Genomic DNA, 18059 nt, shown 5'->3' on the forward strand with positions numbered 1-18059 from the left:
GTGTCTGCCTCATCGAGAACTCACCTGGAGTGTAATTTATTATATATATATATTTTAAAAATATTTATTTATTTATTTTAACATCTTTATTGGAGTATAATTGCTTTACAATGGTGTGTTAGTTTCTGCTTAAAACAAAGTGAATCAGTTATACGTATACATATATCCCCATATCTCCTCCCTCTTGCCTCTCCCTCCCACCCTCATTATCCCACCCCTCTAGGTGGTCACAAAGCACCCGGCTGATCTCCCTGTGCTATGCGGCTGCTTCCCACGAGCTATCTGTTTTACGTTTGGTAGTATATATAAGTCCATGCCTATTTATTTTTTATTTTTGGCTGCCTTGGGTCTTCGTTGCGGCACGCGGGATCTTCGTTGCTGGGCACGGGCTTCTCTCTAGCTGTGGCTCGCATGCTCAGGAGTCTCAGCGTGCAGGCTTAGTTGCCCCACGACATGTGGGATCTTAGTTACCCCACCAGGGATCGGACCCGTGTCCCTTGCATTGGGAGGTGGATTCTAAACCACTGGACCTCCAGGGAAGCCCCGAGTGCAATTTAAATATATATTTATTGTCTTCCCTGATTACAAAAGCAATGCATTTTGGGGCAGATGTTGCAGAAATCGTGAACTCTTGCCATTCCATTTCTGCATATATGTATACTTTTAGTTAACTTTTGTTTTTTAACCCCTTGGGCCCCAGGTCAAGAGGCCGCAGGGTCACCCAGGTGGTTCGGGACTTCCTTCACGCACGGAAGGTGCAGCTTGCCGTGGAGCTTTTTGTGGACCGGTTGGCCGCCGGCCGTGTGGATGAGTTTCTGAGCTTTGTCCCTGCCCCCCATGGGAAGGTAAGGACTCGGGAGACAGCTCTGGGTTAGGGGAGGAGCTCCAAGGAGCCATGCCGAGGCCGGCGAGCTCAATGGAATCTGCTCTCTCCACACAGGGCTTCCGGACGCTCCTGGCCAGCCCTAGCGCCTGCTTCAAGCTCTTCCAGGAAAAGCAGAAGCAGGGCCACGGCACGGCCCTCCTGTTCCAAGGGGTTATTGGTGGGTACCAGTGCTGTATCCCTCATCACAGATCTCCCACCCCCGTCACCTAAATTAAGACACGTCGTGGCTTGAGGGAGGAAGGGCACATTTTAAAACAGGGCTGTCCTCCCAGGTGTGAGATCCCTTGCTCCACGAGACACCACTCTCCATGGCTGGGGCAGAGCTGGCAGGGAGCTCCATGATGGATGAAGGGCTTGTGGTGGGTGTGGACAGAGTGGAGACATGGCCAGCTTTATGGGCACGTGACCAGGGCAGTCATACAGGGCCCTCTGCTCAGAAGGGTCCAGCACTTGGGATTTGACGCTCTGCCCTTCACTGTCTTGAAAATCTTAATAATTTGTGTTTTGTGAGCAAAATCTGATGGATCAATGGAGCATCTTTTGGGGGCTTGGAGCCTGGGCTCATGAACAGTCCCACCCTGGACCACACCTCTCTCTGAGAGAAAAGCTTCCATAGAACTTAGAAGCTCCCGAGTATAACTTCCCACGTCCCCTTACCACCCCTCACTACCATCACCCGGAAGCCCCAGCTATAAAGTGGAAGAAATACAATTTCCCCCAAACCCATCACTCCCACAAGGACCACGAATAGACTCCTTTGAGCTCAGATGAAACCTGAAAAAATCCTCAAATCCAAATTTCATGTACCAGGCAGGGAGAAAGCTATCTTCATCTTCTTAGAAGTACCGCTTTACAGGGAGCAGTGTCCTGAGCAGGACAGTGAGGGAATTCACAGCTGTCAGACCACACATAGCCACCGTGTGGCACTGGAGAGCTGATACCCAGGGTGGTGGCCGTGGAGGTCCAGCACACCTCAGTGGTCACCTACTGTGTACCAGCCCCCAGGCTGTGAGGTCCACGCAGGTTACCCCATTTGACCTCAGGAGAGCCTGTGAGGCTTACTGTCACTCTGCTTCACACGTCAGAAGATGAGGCTCAGAGAGGGTAAGTCGCTGGCCCAGAGGCCTCAGCAAGAATGCAGCGGAGCTGGGTCTGGATTCCAACTAGGGTGGGGGGGATGTCAAGCCTGGGGGCGGGGGTGGCCAGCAAGCCCTCTCCTTTCCCTTGGTCAAGGCTTCACCCCTTCATGAGCACTGGGCTTGGGTTTGAATCACAAGCACCCCCATTTCCTAGCTGCAAGACCTGAGGCAAGTCTTTTTACCTCTCTGAGCCTCAGTTTCCTCATCTGTAAAGTGGGGGTGATGATGCATACCTTGTAGGGTTACCATGAGGCCTAAATGAAGTGCTGAGTGTAGAGCACTGGACTCAGGGCCTGCACAGGGTAAGAGCTTCATAAATGGCAGCCACGAGGATTGTGAGCCATTGGCTCTGACCTCTCCTGTCACGCCCGTCTCCACGGGCACCTCATCAAGGCTGCAGGAAAGCTGGGCCTGGGGGAGCCCCTTTGCCATGCAGTCACCTCTTGGAGGTCAGGGGCAGGGTCCAGTGGTGTCCGTCAGGGCTGGCACTGGTGGCAGGTGGGTGACCCAGCTCCCTGACCCACCACTAGCCAAAAAAGAGCGATCATCACCCAGTGCCCCGGTGGGAGAGGGGGAGGCTGTACATTTCCAATAAAAGGTGTCGCCACTTCCGAAGTGCTCAGATGAGGGTCTAAAGTTCATGGCACTGCAGCCACCTGCCCCAGCCGTCCTCACACGCCCAGACTCGCACAGTGGCCAAGCGGAAAGGCCGGGGAGCTGCTGACTCAGCAAGACCGGTACCTGCGAACTTGGCCTCTGTCTGGCTGCTTCCCAGAGCAGGTGGCCCTCCCTGCTGGCATTGTTCTCGCCCTGCCCTTCGTGTCTCTCTCTCCTTCACAGGCAATCAGCAGATCAACGCCATCTCCATCGACCAGGTCCTCTCCAGTGAAAACCTCATCAGTTACAATAGGTTTGTCCAGGTACAGGGCCGTGGGCTGTGAGTGGGAGCTGGGTGTGGCTGGGGACCGGGATGGGGACGGGGGTCTGAAGCTCACAGTTCATGAAAGCTCAGGCTGGAGCAGGCCCAGATGAGGGCCCCTAAACCCTGACTTTGACCCGAGAGAAAGGAGGGGGTAAGCAGGCGCATGTGAGGAGGACAAACATTCCAGGCAGAGGGCACAGCACAGACCAGGCCCTGAGGAGGAACAGAGGGGCCTGGGGTGTTTAAGGACAAGCCAGGAGGCCCACGTGGAGTGCGGGGAGACAGGTCCCATAAGGCCTTGTAGGGCATCACTAGGGCTTTGGCTGTGACTCCGAGTGAGATTGGAGGCCACTGGGGAATTTGAGCAGAGGACTTATGCTTTGAAATGATCTTTCTGCTGCTGTGTTGAGAATATATCTTCTATTATGGCGAGGGGTGGGAGGTGGTGACAGTAGGTCCCAGCAGGAAACATATGGCGCTTGAAGCGGATAACTGTAGAAAAGTTTAACAAAGAGAATATTTACAAAGACATAGGGAGGATTTGAGGAAATCAACAAAGGCCTGCCCCATATCCCCAGGGTAGAAAGAGGGGAGCCGTCACCACCCCTGGGCCTGGAGGAATTAGGCAAGGAAGATGTTACTGGAACCTGGAGGGGTCACTACAAGAAGAGGCTACGAGACAGCAGCTGGGACTTCACAGCCAACCCACAGTGACCTGACAGGGAGGGAGCTGGGGGAACAAAGATCCCAACCGCACTCTCCTACCAGCCCCCCCACCTTCTGCCAGTGCCCCCATTGGCTGAACCCAACCGGAAGCCTGTGGGTAGGGGAGCCCCTGATTCCCAAGGGGCAGCCTCCCAGGGCACAGAGCAGATAAGATGGGTGACAGTGGGTCCAGTAGAGCAAACAGAATATCCAGCCCAGGGCCTTCCAAGAAGCAAATGCCAAGATGGGGGTTAAACATGCAAGGATTTTATTAGGGGCAATGCTGCAGGAGGGAAAGAGGAAGGGAGCTGGAGGAGGCTGGGCGAGCTGGTCCTGAGGGAAGGAGAGGGAAGGAAGGGTGGATGCATCCTTTACTGCCGCACGGTCAAGTTAGGCTCGGCCAAACTGCGGGATTCTGCAAGCCAATCAGCCATCAGAGGGTCCCGGCTCCCAGAAACTGTCTGCCTTAGTATCCTTGCGGAGCTCAGCCATTGGCTGTTAGCAGCTGGTGGGAGGTGTGGCCTCGGGCGGGCGCCAGCACAGGAAGGATTTCAGAGCTGGATCTGGGCAGCTGGGCCCTCGGTCAGTTCCACTCCCATGGCTGGAGGTCTTCGTGGAGCATTGTTATGGCCGCCACATGAAGCAAGACCAGAAGAAGCCAGGAGGCCAGTGAGGAGGCCGCTGCCGGCAGCCAGGCGGGCGGGGAGGCCTCTCCCCCGGGTGGAAGGGGTAGAAGTAGTGGGGAGGGGTCCGATGGGGGGTATATTTTGGAAGTAGAGCCCACGGGACTGGCTGATGATGGATGCTGAGTGAGAGGAAGGGAGGCATCGAGGATGACCTCAGGGATTTTGACCCAAGCAATGGGTCCATTCACAGAGTGGAAGAACGGGGTGGGGGCATGGGTGGAAATGAAGAGGTTGTCTTTGGACCCGTCACATCTGATGTGCCCGTTAGACACCCAAGTAAAGATGCAAAGTGCTGGTTATGCTTGCACGTCTGAGCTCAGCAAAGAGGCTGGGCTCTATAAAGCGGTTGGGAGATAGAAATTTAGGAGTTGTCAGTGTCTGGTGTTTTAAACCATAAGACTGAAGGAGAGGGACTTCCCTGGCGGTGCAGTGGTTAAGAATCTGCCTTCCAGTGCAGGGGACTCAGGTTCAATCCCTGGTCGGGGAATTAAGATTCCACATGCTGAGGGCCAGCTAAGCCCATGTGCCACACCTAGAGAGAAGCCTGCACACCGCAACGAAAGATCCCGCACGCCGAAATTAAGACCCAACGCAGCCAAAAAAAAAAAAAAGACTGAAGGAGATCCCCTAAGGAGTGAAGGATCTAGAGAAAGGAGAGGGTCAAGGATGGAACACTCTGGAACACTCTCACTTGAGCCTGGCTAATGGGATAGGACTATGAGGGGTGGGACACAGGGCAGGTATATTTTGATGAAGGGGTACAAAGAGAAGGTTTGTGTGGAGAGTTGATCTCTGGGCATCCTGCCCGTCCTTAACCAGACATGACCCCTGGGGTTCCCTCCAATACGGGCAAGGTCTCCTACCTCTTCCTTCCTCCTCTCCTAGGGCTGCGTCGACTGGAGCCGGGAGGTGCTGAAGTGGGAGCTGGGCCTGACCGATGGTGACATCATCGACATCCCCCAGCTCTTCAAGATGGAGAGGAGAAAGGTGGTGGCCTTCTTCCCTGACTTGGTGAGGCCACCACCCGTGATTTAAGGTTTCATCAAATTAAGCTCTGAGCCTCTGCTCCCCAGTGGGCAAGACGATTGGTCGCTGCCATGTTTGGGACTGTGGTGGCTGGTAGCGGCGGCAGGGAGAATCAGAGGTCCCATGGTGCCCAGCAGAAGGACTTCTTCTTGGCTGATTGTCATGGTCACTATGAAATGCTCATTGGCCAAGCCCTTGCTCAGGGGCCATCAGGGAAGGGCTCTTCTCTCCTCCCAGGGACCCACTTGATATTTGTGGAGTGAATGAAAGATTGCATGAGGCTGTGCATGTAAAGCATGTAGTATCCACTGGAAGCTCAGGTGCCCATTCTGCTCTCTTTCTCCCAGTAAACAGCTCTTCACCATCCTCCACATATTTAGGGTACCCTGTGTGAGATACACAGATGATTAAGGCTGCTCCCTGCTCCCAAGGAGCTGCCGGTCAAATCTGTTCAGGGGAAAACTCTCTTCACCTCTCTGAGGATGTGTCCCAACAATCTACTTTGTATAATAAAGTGATGTGGCAGTTCAGAGATGGGACAAATCACTTCCGGCACAAGAGGTAGGACTGGAGATCCAAGAGGGCTTCATGGAAGAAGTGGCCTTTGATTGAGCCCTGAGGGCCTTACCTCTGAAACTTGAACTTGCATCTGGAACACATGGACCACTGGGCCCTCACCCCAGGGGTTCTGATCTAGCAGGGACCTGAGACACTGCTGCCTTTCTAACAAGCAAGCATCCAGGTGATGCTTGCTGCTCTCTGAGGACCACACTTTGAGATCACTGCTGTCAATCACCCGGCTTCCTCCTTCTTCTTTCCCCTACCCTTTCAAACCCTCTACACCTCCATCCTCCAGAGGAACTAGACCCGCCCATCATCAGAGGCTTGCAGGGAGCCTGTCCACACCACCATTGCTTCATCCCTCCTTTTTTCCTTCCCCTTTCTGGCTTTTTGCCATCTTTGATTTCCCCACTTGTAAAGCCTCTCATCACTCCTTTTCCTTCCTGCATATCTAAGGAGGCCTGGCAATTATGTCTGTGCCCCCAAGAAGCTTGTGCACTGGTCCAGATTCTTGTGTTTGCAGGAGGACCACCCAAGCCAGCTTCAGCCAGAGCAGAAGCTTTAGTATAAGGACCCCAGGAAAGCCAGGGGCAGCTGTGGGGGACATCAGGAGCGCGTGGAACCATTTCTTGTCTCTGAGTCTACATCATTCATCCCTCTCCTTCCCTGCTTCTCCTCCTCCATTTCTTGGTTTCCCTTGCTCCTCTGTCCCTGGGGATGAATATTAATATGGCCACATATAAGTATAGACACAGGCAGAGATTGACTCAACTCTCCCACCATATCAACTTCAAACACCGGAGGAGAGAATCTGATTGATCCAGCTGGGGTCATATGTCTACCCTGGTCCAATTGGCTACAGCCTAGGAGTTTGGGATTCTGTAGCACAGACATGGCAACCACCATGATCCACCAATAAGGAGGGCAGTCACCAGAGAAATAAGTTGTCATTGTGAACTCTGCAGACGTGCCCATGGCAATGCACAGCTGGCCAGATTTCTTAGCAGCCCAAGTTCTTCTCCCACTGCCTGGAGAGGCGAGTAGCTATTTGCAAGCCTGCCTCAAAGACAAACCCAGGTCCTGCCGGGTATAGTGAGGGTGCTGGGGTGGGAGCCGATGATGAAGTGCTGCCCCTGACCTGGGCTCCCCCTTTGTTGTAGGTGAACATGCTGGTGCTGGGGAAGCATCTGGGCATCCCCAAGCCCTTCGGACCCATCATCTGCGGCCGCTGCTGCCTGGGGGAGAAGGTGCGGTCCCTGCTGGAACCGCTGGGCCTCCAATGCACCTTCATTGACGACTTCACCCTATACCACAAGCTGCACGGGGAGGTACACTGCGGCACCATCGTGCGCCGGCAGACCTTCTCCTTCAGGTGGTGGAACATGGTACCCTGAGCCCATCCCCCCACCATCCTTTACCCCCCGGGTGGGATGTCGGCCTGGGTGATGGAGACTGAGACAGGCCTCTGAACAATAAGTGTCAAGAGACTCCGACTTTCCAGATGGAGCACCCTCTTGGAAGCCTTTTCCTTAGAAGTGTTCACGCCTCACCTGCAACCCATTTGGTTTTCAGCCTTGATTCCCCTTGGCCTCCCAATAAGAAGGACCTCGTTTCTTGTGGCCTCTCATGCGGATCAACATGACCCACGGGAACTCCTCCAAACATCCCCCTCCCCCCTTGCCCCAAATCCTCTGTATGGGGCCTAATTCACTTTGGGGTCTAGAAACATCCATGCATCTCCTCTGCCCTCTTGGCCTGTGTGTCCTAACAGAGGAAGGACCCACAATCCTGCTTTGGTCTGATTGCCTCTGGAGCTACAGGGGAACTAACGTCCTAAAGTCACAGGAGAGAGATCCAGCCCATAGCCTCACCCACAGGAAAGGAGCAGAGGCGGGACCAGCATTCCAGCTCCCAGGCTCCTGACCAGGTGTTGAACGCCACCCCTGCCCAGTGCCCAGCAGGAGCTTTAACATAGTAGGTGCTTCTAGACACACGTTGAAGCAATGGTAGTCACCCCTTACTTAGCCTTAGAAACATCTCATCATCTGATGTTCAGAAACCTGACTTGGTTCTAAGACCTCCTGGAATTTCTTGGAGATGAAAATATCTGGGGAATTCCCGGAGATTGGCAAGACTGGGTGCAAGGGTGAAAAATGTCCTTCATAATACATGGGGTGCATCAGTGGCCCTGGGTCCTCTCTGCAGGAGTGGAGAGCCCTGGTAAAATCAGTCCTAGGCTTTCTGTTGACTCCCGGTCAATATTTCCATATCTTGCTCCGCCTCAGGAGAGGGGGGCCTGGTGGGCCGGACCCACCGAGACGGCTCACAAGGGGGCAACTCTGGGAATGAAGCGCTCTGAGTGCAGGGGAGTGGGGGGAGGGGTTGGGTGGTTTTCTCCAGATGTGTGTCAGTTACATGTGTGTTGTGTGGGTCCAGCTGTGTTTCCATCCCTGGCTAATAAAGCTACAGAAACACAAATGGTTTGAGTCTAATTTGGGCCCTTCTTTGGGCTTAGAACACAACAGCAAGAACAGAGAAGTTTTTTTGTGGCTGAAGTATTTGCTTGCCTGACCCCCAAGAAGGTGAGGCTGAGAAGCCCAAATTTTGGTAAGACTGTGAGGTTGCTCCAGCTTGGCCACAGGATGAGTTAGGGCCGCCGTGGACAGTTGCACTGATACGGATGCATAAATGCAAGCCCAGAGGTCAAATGTCAGGCTGCCAGGACCACGTGAGCACGGCGGGGTGAGGGTCTGGGCTGTGGCTGGAAGGTTCCATCATGAGTGTGGCAGTGAGGGAAGCCAGTGTATGTGGAGCATGGAGAGGCCTGCCATGTGCCCTCAGAGACATCCTCCTTCCTGCCCATGGGGAGGCCATGAGCACCCCATGAAGGCCCCGGCGGGCTTGCTCTAGAGCCCCAGGAAATCGCTCTCTTTGCTTGTCCCTTCCAAGCCCTGTATTCTCTCCAGAGATGCAAAACCCATAAAAACTCAAGCCGGCCCTAGGGCTGGGTTTTGCCAGGCAAAAATCTCGAACCTCAGGAGTTTACATCTAGGGAGGTAGCAAGAAAAGAAACACAAATAGCTAAGTGCCATTAAGTGGAGGAAGCGAGGGCCAGGGAATAAAGGGGCTAGGGACTTGCTTTAGCAGGATAATTGTCACCTCTCAACGGAGGTGACATTTGAGCTGAGACTGGAGGATGACACCGAGCTGCGGGTAAGCAGGGGAGCAAGCTTCTGGGCACCGGGAACTGCTGTGCAAAGGCCTGGAAGTAGGGGAGCACAGGCAGCAGAGGCAGGACCAAAAGCCCTGGATGGGGGTGTGTGGAGGGAGTAGACGAGGAGGAGGCCTGTTTTCCTGTAGCCCTACTACGCCCATCTTGAAGCATGTTGTCCCTCTCCACTCCCCCTCTCCAGGGTCTGACTCAGGGGTGGGCAGGAGAAGGCAGAGCATGCCCAGGCACTCTGCCCGCCCGACAGAGTTCCTGGACAAAGCAATATGGCACAGTGGAAAGGCCACGTGCCTCGGAGTCAGATGACCTGACGCTGAACTGACACTTCTCAGCTGTGCATTTAACCTCTCTGAGACTCAGTTTCCTCCTCTGTAAAATGGGCATGATAATTGTGCCTGCCTCACAGAGCTTGAGTGGGGTTTAAGTGAGGTGCCTAGTAGCACAGTGCCTGGCACGTAGTAAGTGCTTGATAAAAGATCACTGTTGTTATATAACCCCCCCTGGACCATCCCCAAATGATAGCTCTGCATATATACTCCTAATTTCTGCATTCAAATAGGGGACAAAGACCTTTTGAGACCCAGAGGTCAGATTTGGGAGGAAGGGAAGGGAAGGGAAGGCTGTCCTGGCAACTCTCAGGTCATATCCTGCTGGGCTCAGTTGCATGAGGTTGACCCAGGAGGAGGCTCCTGCCCGGAGAGGAGTGAGAGCCTGTCTTTCTTGTAGAGATTTACAACTTGGGTGGCACTGGGCCTGCCTGACTCATGCTTTATTCAGAATTAGGAATAAGTAACTTCAGGAGGTTGCCCAACCCTGTGGTCTCCTGCCCCTTCCCCGGCAGCCCTGGAGGGCGGGAGTGTCAGGTGGGATTGCTGGGGCTCCAGGGTAGGGTGGCCGGAAAGGAATTCTGGACGACTGGACCGAGTCAATGGAACTGTCATTTCCTGTAGGGTCAATGTCATCCACATCTCCTACAGCGGAATGATGGTGAGTGTGAGCTGTGTGCTGGGCATGTACCAGAGACACTTTACACACATCATCTCATTTGCTCTTCATGACAGGCTAATAGGTAGTTGCAATTATTAGCCTCACTGTATAGACAAGGAAACTGCCCGGGTCACAGAGCTATGAAGTGGGGGAGGCAGGTGAGCCTGGACAGGTGACCTCCATAGCTGGGGTTCTCAACCAGCCACGCCAGTGGTTCTCAAATTAGAATCACCTGGAAGGCTCTTAAAACCTAGCAGGAAAAAAAAAAGAAAGAAAAGGGAATTCCCTGGCGATCCAGTGGTTAGGGCTCCGCGCTTTCACTGCCGAGGGCCCGGAGTTCAATCCCTACCCGGGGAACTAAGATCCCACAGGCGTGGCCAAAAACCAAACCAAAACAAAACAAAGTCCCACCTCAAAAAAAATGAAAACCTAGCAGAGTCCTCCTCCCCCTTGGAGATCCTGTCTGGATATTGGGATGTTGTAAAAAGTTGCCCGGTGATTGTGCCTTGTGGCCAGCGTGGAGTATCAACGACCCCTGCCATATTGTCCTCCTAAGCATCTCTGCCCCGCCCCTGCACCGGTACCCCTCCCCCAGTCTGGAATCAGCAGTTTCAGGGGGTCGTGGTTCCCCTTTTGTGGCAGCCACTCAGGCTGTGGTGGCACCTTCAACAACCAGACAGTTCCTGCTACAGTCAAATTTTCTTGCTGGGCCAGAGGTTCTTAAACAGAGTGCACAGAAAATTTCCTGGAAGAGTCATTAAAAATACAGATTCCTGGGCCCCCAACCCCTCCAGCCAGGCCTCCGGAGGCCAAATCCCTGGGCCTGGGCAACTGTATATTGTAAAGCTTCCCAGATGGTTCTGATGCACACCTGGGTTGAAACCCCAACCCTTTCCTATTCATCGTGGCAAAAACTCCTGGATACAAAGTGAACGTTTATCAAGAGGGTGCCTTTGAACACATTCTGGTATATTTCACACCTTGGACTGTTACACTGTCATTTAACAAGAGCCAGTAGGAAGTATCCCAACTGACTTGGAGAAATTTCCACAAAGTATCGAGTAAGAAAGACAAGACACAAAAGAGTTTGTGCATTATGATGTCAGCGTGGTCACTGTGACCTCAGAGCCATGCCCCCCCCCCGCCCCCATGTGTGTATGTGTGTGTGTGTGTGTATCGATTGATGATTATACGATCATGGAAAAAAACATGGACCGGTCCACCCCAGATGTTAGCATGGGTGTGGCACGGAGCAGGAAGAAGCCAAGCAGACAGACAATGGCTTAAAAAAAAAAAAAAAGCTTAAAAGTAGGGTGCGTTTTGGCCACACATGTGATTTACTTATTTTAATTACATTGGTGTGTATATGTATAAAAGCTTTTTATAAAAAGAATAAAAATGAGCTGTGTTTTGGGCCAAAGACCGTGGCAACCCTTGGAAATCAAAGTCCAGGTCGAAGTCCTGGAGAGAGTATAAAGGACAAGATAGCCCTTGTCACAGTACAGACCACAGGGAGCCCTTTCCTCCATGGAGCCCGCAGTGACCCAGCACCAAGTGATACTCGGATCAGGAAGGAAATAAATGGGACATGGGGCTGGGAGCCACAGGGGATCTACCTTCAACAAGAGGTCAGGGAGGCCTTCTGAGGAGGTGGCATCTCAGACTGGGTTGGAAGGCTGGGAAGGAGCCAGGTGGAGAGAGGAGACCGTGCCAAAGCCCTGAGTGGGGACTGGCCTGACATGTTCTAAAACCTGCCCAAAGGCCTCTAGTCGGGGAGCATAGGGAATGAGGAGAGTGGCATGGGTGATGGTAGTAGAGAAGGCAGGTCCCGGTCTCTGGGGTCTGGTAGGCCACAGTGATGAGCTTGGCTGTCACTCCGATGCAGTGGGGACCCCTCTAAGCAGGGTGTGATGTGATTTGGTCTACGTTGTTTTAAAGATTGCTCTAGACGTGGAACAGCTTAGCGTGAGATTTGGGGGTAAGGAATGGGATGGGGGCAAAGGCACAGGTCAGAGGGCTGCACGTTAGTTCAGCCAGAGAAGTGACCCTGTTCAACTCTCCATTTGTGTGAAAACAGGAAGCAGCAGGCTTGCTGATGGACAGGAGGTGGGAATGGGGAGAGGTGGGGTCAGCTGCCAGGTTTCCAGACTTATTACTTATTGATTTTTTATGAAGTAGATCAAGGGTACAAAAAAGTTTTTATGATGTTTCTAAATGATTTAAAGGATAATTAGGAAGTGAAAAGCCTGTGTACTCAGCACTGATTTCCTTAAGAAAGAGAACATTCCAAACCCCTCCACAGTCCTGTGGGTGAGCCTTCGCACGCCTCTCCCACACCCAGGGGTCTCGCTAATCTGAATTTTGTGTTTATCATGACTTTACTTCTCTCTATAATTTTACCACCTATCTCAGTATCTCTGAACGACCTACTCTTGCATTTTGCCTGTTTCTAGAATTTATATGCATAGAACAATATTTGTTGTGTTATTCTGTGACTTGCTTTTTTCACTCACCACTGTGTTGGTGAGATTCATTCATGTTGCTGGTCACCATAATCCATTCCTTTTCACTGCTGTGTAGTATTCCATTTTGTGAATGAGATTTATTTATACCTCTTTCTGTCACAGTGTCTTGGGTTCTTCCTACACTTGCTATAACAATGGGGCTCTCACCATTCTTGGAGACGTTTCCTGGTGTACACATTCATGAGTCTCTCTAGAATACATTCCTAGAAGGTGTTTAGCTTTATTAACTGGGAGAATGGTGATGCTGTGGAGGAAAAAGGGATAGGAGCCGTTTGGGAGGAAGTAAGCATTCAGGGAGGCCAGGTGCTCTAACAAATAATGGCTAACAAATGTTAGCCATTTGTTATGCCAAATGGCATAACAAATGTGTAATGGCTCAGACACTGCCTGTGTTTATCTCCTGCTCAGGCCAACAGTCTAAGGTGGTTCAGGTCTGAATGGTAAGTACGTGTGTTGGGGTGGAGTGGGGGAGCTCTGTTCCACACCGTCCCTCAGGGACCCAGGCTGATGGAGGTTCTGTTGGCTTCACTCTGGGCATTGACCTTGAGTCCCCAGAAAAGAGAAGAGAGAGGGCGGAGAAAGCACACCAGTATCTGAACCACCTCAGGCCAGAAGGGCCCCACATCACTTCCGTTTACAGTCCAACAGGGAGAACTCAGTGGCCACGTGTGGATGCAGGGGACTCTGGGAAATGTGGTCGTTGGCTGGGCAGCCACCTCCAGAGTCGGGTCCACATTATAGACGATGGGGAAGGAATTCCTCGTTGACCCCTAGCCACCCCGAACCCAGAGGGGAAGGAATTCCTCGTTGACCCCTAGCCACCCCGAGCCCAGAGGAGAAGGACACTGGGCCAGGAGAAAAACCTCGTTCATGGCGAGAAGCTTGCCAGGGCTCATCCTTCAGTTTTCGGCTCAAGTCTCACTTCTATTCACTTTGTGTCCTACCCTTAGGGATGCAGAGCCAGCCTTCTCCTCACAGTGGTGGCCAGACAGCACAGACCCACCCCTGTAGGTTCCTCTCTGATCCCTCACCCCATCCCGGGCCCATTCATGTTGTGGTTCTGGGTCTCGCTCGCTGAGCAAGAGACACTGCAAGCAGGGTTTCCTGGAGAGAGATTAATGAGTCAAGGGTTTCTGCAAGGGAAGCTGACAAAGGGCCTCAGGAAGGGCCTGGGGACTGATGAAAGCGTGTTGGGAAGTGTCTCTTTCTGTCTTTTCTGCTTCCCTATTTGTGGCCATGGAGCAATTGGTGTGCCAACACAGAAGTAGGTTGAGATTTATCTGCGAAACTGTCCCTGCCATTGCTCATGAGGAAGAGCTCTGCAGATGGGAAGGAAACAGGAGTGGACTCTCAAACATATTTTCATTTAATCCAGTGAATATTTGTTGAGCACATACTATGTACCCAGGCAATAAGTGACAGTGACTGTAGCACAGTTCAGAGCCTGGGCTCCGGGGCCAGGCTGCCAGGGTGTGCTTCCTAGCTTTGCCACTGCCAGCTGTGTGACTTCGGGCTGATTGCTTAACCTCTCTGAACTTTACTTTGCTCATTGGTAGAATGGGGATAGTGACAGTACCCATCTCAGGGCGGTGTTGTGAGCAGTGTGACAGATCCGGGTAGGTGATTGGCATAGGGCCTGGCACTCAGCGAACTGCAGCTCAGTGACAGGGAGAAAGTAACTTGAAGTAACTTACCCGAGTAAGCTAAAAAGACAGGTAGGTTTGGCTCCAAAGCCTCGTTTTTTTTTGCACTGCCACCTAAGGAGTCTCTTGCCTGCTTTTTTAAAAATTTTCTTTTTTTATCGGAGTATAGTTGTTTTACAATGTTCTGTTAGTTTCTGCTGTACCACGAAGTGAATCAGCTATGTGTGTACATATATCCCCTCCCTCTTGGACCTCTCTCCCACTCCCCCGCCCATGCCACCCATCTAGGTCACCACAGAGCACTGAGCTGAGTTCCTTGTGCTATACAACAGATTCCCACTAGCTATCTATTTTACACATGGTAGTGCATATATGTCAATCCTAATCTCCCAATTCGTCCTACCCTCTCCTTACCCCCGCCGTGTCCACATGTCCATTCCCTACGTCTGCGTCTCTACTCTTGCCCTGAAAATAGGTTCATTTCCACCATTTTTCTAGATTCCACATATATGCATTAAGATACGATATTTGTTTTTCTTTTTCTGACTTACTTCACTCTGTATGACAGTCTCTAGGTCCATCCACGTCTCTACAAACGATCCAATTTCGTTCCTTTTTATGGCTGAGTAATATTCCATTGTATGTACCACATCTTCTTTATCCATTCATATGTCGATTGATGACATTTGGATTGTTTCCACATCTTGGCTATTGTAAATGGTGCTGCAGTGAAGATTCGGGTACATGTGTCTTTCTGAATTATGGTTTCTCAGGGTATATGCCCTGTAGTGGGATTGCTGGGTCATATGGTAGTTCTATTTTTAGTTTTTTAATAAACGTCCATACTGTTCTCCATAGTGGCTGTATAAATTTACATTCCCACCAACAATCTTGCCTGCTTTTTTCTGATGATAAATATTTTTTAAGATAAGCCGGACAAGGACTTTCCCGGTGGTCCAGTGGTAAAGAATCCGCCTTCCAATGCAGGGGACACGGGTTCGATCCCTGGTCAGGGAACTAAGATCCCACATGCCGCAGGGCAACAAAGTCTGCGCGCTGCAGCTACTACGATCGCGCTCCTCAGCGAGAGAGCACGCGTGCCACATACTACAGAGCCCATGCGCTCTGGAGCCTGGGCACCACAACCAGAGAGGGAAAACCCGCACGCCACAACTAGAGAGAAGCCCGCGCGCTGCAGTTAAAGATCCTGCGTGCCCCAGTGAAGATCCCGAGTGCGGCAACTAAGACCCCACGCAGCCAAAAAAAAAAAAAAGAGAAGCCGGACACATAAGAAGTCAGGTGACAGCAAAGCCTTCATTAAGACCACAAGCGTAAGCATTTGCTGTCCACTGGGGGTGGGCAGTGGTGTCTCCCGTCTGCCCACTGCGATGTGTCAGTGGCCACTCCCTTACGACCTGAAGCTGAAACGAACATTGGGCAGGTTTTCATGAGGCTCAGCGTGGGAGAGGGGCTGGACTCTATTCCCCCAAGTCCTTCCCATCAGTTCTGGGCACCTGTCCTGGGTCTCCTGGTTGGGTAGCAAGGATTTGGGATGGTTGCTGACAGGATGTCAGGGCGCAGGAGTCACCCTTGGAGTTCCTAGAAAGGAACGCATGCTTGGAAAGCCGAGGGTGAGCGCTGTCGGTGTGGGTGCTCATCTGACGTGTGTGTCATGAACCAGTGGATGCAAACGAAGCGCGATTGATAACTCCCTGAAGCAGAGCTGTCTTTGAAGGGTTTAAGGCCAGCAGTAAAGTTAGTTCCATAGTTTCTTTTTTGAACCTGTCTTGGGTCTTTAAATGAGTCTCAGCATCTTGAGAAACAGCATCTCAGTGTTAATTATAACAATTGGAACATCTTAATTACCTTAATCGCAGAAATTATAGCTGCCCTGGGCAGTTTCCAGGGCTCGGGCGAGCAGGGACCTGAGCAGGGCTGGGCAGGGAATCATTCAGAAAGGAGTTTTCATGTGAGTAACATGACCGAAGAGGCTCCTGGACAGCTCAGTCATTATACTTACTTATTCTCTCTTTTTTTTTTTTTTCCTGTACGCGGGCCTCTCACTGCTGTGGCCTCTCCCGTTGCGGAGCACAGGCTCTGGACGCGCAGGCTCAGCGGCCATGGCTCACAGGCTTAGCTGCTCCGCGGCACATGGGATCTTCCCGGACCAGGGCACGAACCCATGTCCCCCGCATCAGCAGGCGGACTCTCAACCACTGCGCCACCAAGGAAGCCCCTTATTCTCTATTTTTAATTTTTTATTTCCTTGACACATTTCTCAAGAGACTCCAGGCCACTTATAATAAGGAAATATTCAACAAGCAGGTGACTAAAATGTAGAGAAACATAAAGACGTCAAAGCAGGAAAAATCTCGGACATAAAGGCCATGGGAAAGGACAAACATATCTATGACCATGAGGATCGAACTAGCACCTGTGGTTAAGCTCAGTTAGGATCTGAGCTTCCCAGCAGCCCATGCAAGAAGGGAACCAGAGTTAGGCATCTGATTCTCATTACTAGAAGGAAGGCAATATGCCAAATGATTCCTGCCACACACAGACCTTTGTAAAAGGGTGTGGAGGAGTCAGGGTCCTCGACGACCTTGTAGCAGCAAAAACCTGATGAGAGACCGCCTGGGGCAGGGCCTCTGCTTACTCATCTGTAAAATGTGAGGACTGCTTGCTTTCTGGGTTCTCTGAGGACTAGACCAGCCCCTGGCAGGCCGTAAGCACCCAACCAAAATTCATTTCTTTACTTTCTATTCCCACTCACTCCCCACAGGATTAGTGCCTTACTATAGTTATAGGTTCCTTATTATCTAGCTATTTAATCCTCATGCCTACTTTATATGGGCACAATTATCCCTATTATGTGTCCAGCTCAGTGGTAGATTCTGGAGATATAGCAGTGAATGACTTATTATTATAAGTATTATTTTTATTTATTAATTAATACTTATTATTATAAGGGCATAATAATACTTACCCTGGCAGGGTACGTACGATTATAAGGCCATAGTAATAATAAGCGGCATATAATAATAATAACTATGATGGCTCCCATTTTTTGGCACTTAATCTGAGCTAAGTACTATACATGACAAGAACAGCATGAGAAAGGAAACCTATAGACACAGCAATGAACCCAGAAACAAAAAGATTCTAAGTAAAACTCTTAGCAAACTGCATTCGAAAAGGATACAATATCAGATTATACAATACCAGGTCAAATTAAATGGATCCCAGGAATGCAAACTTCATCTTAGAAAATCAGTTCAATAGATTAACAGGTCAAAGAAAAAAATTACACAATTTTCTCCATAAATCAGAAAATAACAGTTGATAAAACTTCCATTTATGATTTTAAAATAAAGAACTAAGAATAGGGCTTCCATGGTGGCTCAGTGGTTGGGAGTTCGCCTGCCGATGCAGGGGACACGGGTTCGTGCCCCGGTCCGGGATGATCCCACGTGCCGCAGAGCAGCTGGGCCCGTGAGCCATGGCCGCTGAGCCTGCGCGTCCGGAGCCTGTGCTCCGTAACGGGAGAGGCCACAGCAGTGAGAGGCCCGCGTACCGCAAAAAACAAAAAGCAAAACAAGAAAAAACTAAGACTAGAAAGGAACTTCTTTAACCTGATAAAGAATATCTATCATGGTGGATCTCAAAGGGCATCAGCATTGCCAAGGAACTTGTCCAAAATGAAAACCTTCAGGGTTCACCAAGACCTACTGAATCTGAAACTCTGGGGTT

The 18059-nt window shown here is 51.3% G+C and overlaps 1 protein-coding gene across 1 annotated transcript in view; it reads left to right on the plus strand.

Annotated features, from left to right (window-relative positions):
• Positions 1–7319, plus strand: part of PADI3 (peptidyl arginine deiminase 3) — a 29065-nt gene extending 21746 nt beyond the window's left edge. The window contains 5 exon segments of the mRNA XM_065872975.1: positions 701–845; positions 941–1043; positions 2866–2945; positions 5224–5349; positions 7086–7319. Of these exon segments, the coding sequence (XP_065729047.1) occupies positions 701–845; positions 941–1043; positions 2866–2945; positions 5224–5349; positions 7086–7319 (688 nt within the window).
• The last annotated feature ends 10740 nt before the right edge of the window (positions 7320–18059 follow it).

This window comes from Phocoena phocoena, chromosome 1, assembly GCF_963924675.1.
Source record: "Phocoena phocoena chromosome 1, mPhoPho1.1, whole genome shotgun sequence".
Lineage (NCBI taxonomy): Eukaryota > Metazoa > Chordata > Mammalia > Artiodactyla > Phocoenidae > Phocoena > Phocoena phocoena.